The 4,435-nt window shown below is 36.2% G+C and overlaps 1 protein-coding gene across 1 annotated transcript in view; it reads left to right on the top strand.

Moving 5' to 3' along the window:
• The window catches only part of ttll7 (tubulin tyrosine ligase-like family, member 7), a 108,274-nt gene that overhangs the window by 95,826 nt on the left and 8,013 nt on the right, over nucleotides 1-4,435 (top strand). The window contains exon 20 of the mRNA XM_016461110.1: nucleotides 2,663-2,836. Coding sequence (XP_016316596.1) covers nucleotides 2,663-2,836 — 174 coding nt within the window. The remainder of the gene's footprint in view (nucleotides 1-2,662; nucleotides 2,837-4,435) is intronic.

Genomic DNA, 4,435 nt, shown 5'->3' on the forward strand with positions numbered 1-4,435 from the left:
CTCTCTCTCTGTGTCGTAAATGAACAGTTGATGAATCACACTTTTCTGAGAATAGACTTGAAGTGGAGATCGCTAAACTGCAAGCTAACCGCTGTTTTCAGAAAGCAAGCGCGTTTATCCACAGTGGAGAGAGCGCGCGTGCACATGGTTGCCGGGTTGACAAAGATAAGTAGCACATTTAGCAGATATTTCCGTATTGCGCAAGTGTGAAGCTCTGTTTCGGGGATTACGTCTCTTTATATCAGGCAACCCAGTTGTGTTCCTCTGCGGCCAGATTAAACCTGGTTGTAGCCTATATATGCTCTATTCATTCTTTTTTAGAAACCTCGCACTTTTCTACTCAATTTTAAACGTTGTAAAATTTTAAATAAATTAAGCGTGGTCCACTGCTGCACACGTGCCACAGTATCGATACAGGGCCAGCTGTATCGATACTCGTATCGTCAAATCTCTGTGACGATACATCGTCGTATCGATATTTTGAACCCAGCACTAGTTATTATACACATAGAGCCTTACATGCTGCGATTTTATCAGCTCTGAGCGCAAACAGCGGGGACACCTTCTTATTGACCGCCTTCCTCCCTCTAGTCATTGTGAGCACTTCTCAGGGGCTTTGTGTGGCCCAATCACTCTTGAAATTGCCACAGAGTGAAGGATGTTATATAGCCAGGTTTAGACCAGAGTTGATGAGAGCGAACACAGCTCTAGGGGATTAGTGGCAGTGCCAGCGACCCATGCTGCTTCTGTTTAATCAGGGACTGACGTGTGAAGGTGGCCTGTGAGCCGTTAGCACAGGAAGGAGATAGCAGTGGGAGAGCACTGTAGAGCCTCCCTGCCTGTAATGTACAATTCAAAACCCTAGAAGTTACATTTCATCATCTCTACAATGAAACCTCATCTCCTCCACCAAGGCTTTAAAGAGAAAAGACTTTTTATCGTTTCTTTCTTCAACAAGAGCCAAACGAACGAGAATCAAACCTTTTAACCTTCCTCATGGTTTGTTCCAGCAGTGGCTATCGTTGTAAGAGCTGGCTCATATTGCCTCTATAGTGGTTTATATGAAAGTAAAAATATAAAGTTTAAAAATTGGTACTTAATCAGAATTTTGTCTTATTTTCCAGTGAAAATATGTCAATATCAACCTTCACTGAAAAAATGATACAGTGGACCAAAACTGTAAAACAACTGTAATTTGTTACAATTAAAATTTATTTGTCTCAAATTATATTTAGGATTTGGTTCAAATCTTAAAATTTGATTTAATATTAATAAAAAATATTTATTCTCGGAAAGACAAAAACACAGATTATTTGTTATAAAGATCATACTGTATACTGAAAAAGGGTGTTGGATTTACATGATTTAATAATGCATTGGTTGTACTTGAATTAACTAAGTAACTCAAACGTAATTTGTTCACACGAGCAGATTAAGTAGTGTCGAAGTGATTTTATACAGATATATATTTTTGGTCACATCACTGAATATTGTAACATGGTATAAACTAGCAACAAAGACATACTCTTTATGTAACTACATATACAGAAGGGGAATATATATATATATATATATGTTTGGACAGATATTTCTGTCAGTGGGTAAAACTGATTCATGTTATTTTGTTAAAGTGCCCCTATTATGGATAATGAAAGGTTCATAGTTTGGTTTTGGGAGTCCCCAACAACAGGTTGACATGCATGCAAGGCCAAAAAACACTTTCATTGTCTTATAATATGCATTTATTTTTATCTTACTTGCTCAACGACTCCCAAACGATTCGCTCAACTATTCATTTTTCCAAACCCCTCCTTTGCGTGACGCTAATCTGCGGTGATTGGTCCGATTGGATCTTGCCTGTAATGCCTGATAAAGCAGTGTTTGTGAGCGCAGTGCTGCTTTGTGTACAGCATTACCGGGGAAACATTCTTACTGCTCCAAAAGCAGCACCTAGTGGCAAAGAATTAATTTGCATTTTCATTCAGACCAACGCGAAAAGACCAACAAGTGGGCGGGCAATATGCTAATGTTTCATGTTCACGTCAACATGAAACGGCTTGGGATTCGTTTTAAAAACGACTCGTTTCAATGATTCAGAGTCGACTCTTTCTTTTGAGAGACTATAACTTTATACATGGTGCATTTTCAGATTTGAAATTTTGCAGGATGTTTTCATTCACTTAGAGCTGTGTTACACACTGCATGAAAGGTAATTTTCAAAAATCTAGGGGCACTTTAATACATTATTTATAAAAATGACATAACGAATAAACATAGAATTGTGTGAAAATACAAAGTGAGAAGGGTTACACATTTGACTAGGATGAAGTTATTATTAAGAGGTTTAAGCGGAGTTTACAGTTGCCACACAACATTGCAACCATTGCTTTTTTATTTTATGTTTTTAATCTTATTTTAGGTGATTTCTTTTGTTTTTATTAAGTAGCTCATATATTTTCGTTTTTCTTATATTTTGGTCTGTGTCCATCAAGACCCAAAATAAAAAAGATAATATAATTTAAATGAAACTTTTTCTGTTAAATTTCCAGCAAAATATATTGTCATTATTTTACTTTGACATAAATTATGCATACCATGTTATATATGTTGCTGCCACCCACTCTGAGGCTGTAGGATTTATGTATGTGTTTTTCTTCAGCAGGTCATCATGGGAGAGTGTTTTCAGTAAGAGCAGTGAGGTGGTGACCGCGCAGGAGCTGAGGTGCTGCCAGCATGTCGTACAGTTGTGCAGAGACTGTCTGCTTGTAGTCTACAAGTTTGTGGCTGACTCCCGTGGTTCTCTCAGTGGACTTAGCCCAGACTGGGACGACACAAGGTATAGTCACTTTCTCAAGCGCCCATGATCACGCTGCTATAAGAACAAACTGACAATCACATCACCATTAGTACAGTTAACACCACAGAACAGCATTTAATATGAAAGTTCATTAACGAAAGAAAATGAAGTGATTCATTGCATCATGCAACCTCATTTAAAGCATCTAAAACTTTTGCAAACTCCTGGACTAAACTCTACAGATACTGCATTCATGTCACGTTGAATTTACGGAAATTATGAGATGACAAAACAGAGATTGGGACACATTTTGTTTCTATGGCAATGCCCACTTTTGTTTCTAATGACAGCGAAAATTTAATACATTCTTTCCCCTTCCTTAAAATATTGAAAAATACTGAAATGTAACATGTGGCACTGGCTATAATAATTTTACATGCAAATATCAAGTTTGCTAACTGTTTGTTGTTTTTATATGATGTCACAATAGGCGAATTCACAAAAAAGCAACTTTTTCCATGCAGTATTTCAGGACAAACACTTGTATTTAAGGGTCAATATCACTGTAGGGTGCCTGTACATAAATAACTCATTTGCCATGATAACTTAACAAAAAAATGACTATGTAAGGGTGTGTTATATTAGGCTAAGTTTTTATATTCATAACAAAAGCATTACTTGGCTCTTTAGATACATTTTCTAGATTTTTTTTTAGTTTTGTGTAAGAGGATGCGTGTTATTTTGCTATGTCCCATGCACTGATAATTAAATTTGAATGATAGTAGAATACTGTCAAATCATAAAATGTAAAAATTGTGTTCTCCTATTAATATTTTGTTAAATAAGAGATTACTCAGTTTGAGAGTATTGATCATTTGGTAATAAAAACTATATTTTTATTTAATAAAAAAGAAGAGTTTATCCATGTCCCTTGAATGGTTGTCCACCCTGTCGTATTGGGGAATCCGCCCCTTTAAGAAAAGGCCATCCCCTTTAGTGACATCAGGACAACAGATTTTTTGTCTCTTCAGTGGCGGGAATTTCAACGGCTGAGATGAGTAAGTTGGCGACTTTGCAAATGACACATTTTTTTTTGTATGAGTTTGCTTACTTGCTTTGCCAAAGCTTAACATGTCCACCCTGTTGGCATAAAATATGCCAGAAGTGATTAGAATTTTCAAAATATGTAAGTTTGAATATACCAAATTCTCTTCAACAACCAGACTAACTATTTAGCTAGTTTGTTGTAAGCTAATATGCTAATTGAAGCTCAATATGTCCACCCTGTCGGCCACTTAGACTCGATAGGGTGGATATACACATGCCAGGGTGGACATAGCATTCATTTGTAGTTAATATTGCTAAAAACTAAAATGAACACATATCAATGTGATTGAGGATGTAATTATATTATATTATATTTTTCGAAGTTGAATAAATGTTTCTTTGTCATATTTTGTCATGCTTTTTGTGTTCTGTTTTATGTGTCCACCCCGTCATGTGCTGGTCCACCTTGTCGTCATGATATTTTACAATAATATTTCAAATAATAATTCAATCGTATCTATATAATCCAGTGTGTTCAATAGCTAGATGTGGGGGCAATAACATGAAAAAAAAAAAACTGCATCCAAAGAT

The sequence above is a fragment of the Sinocyclocheilus anshuiensis genome, unplaced genomic scaffold (assembly GCF_001515605.1).
Source record: "Sinocyclocheilus anshuiensis isolate Anshui unplaced genomic scaffold, SAMN03320099.WGS_v1.1 scaffold192, whole genome shotgun sequence".
In the NCBI taxonomy this organism is placed as follows: Eukaryota; Metazoa; Chordata; class Actinopteri; order Cypriniformes; family Cyprinidae; genus Sinocyclocheilus; species Sinocyclocheilus anshuiensis.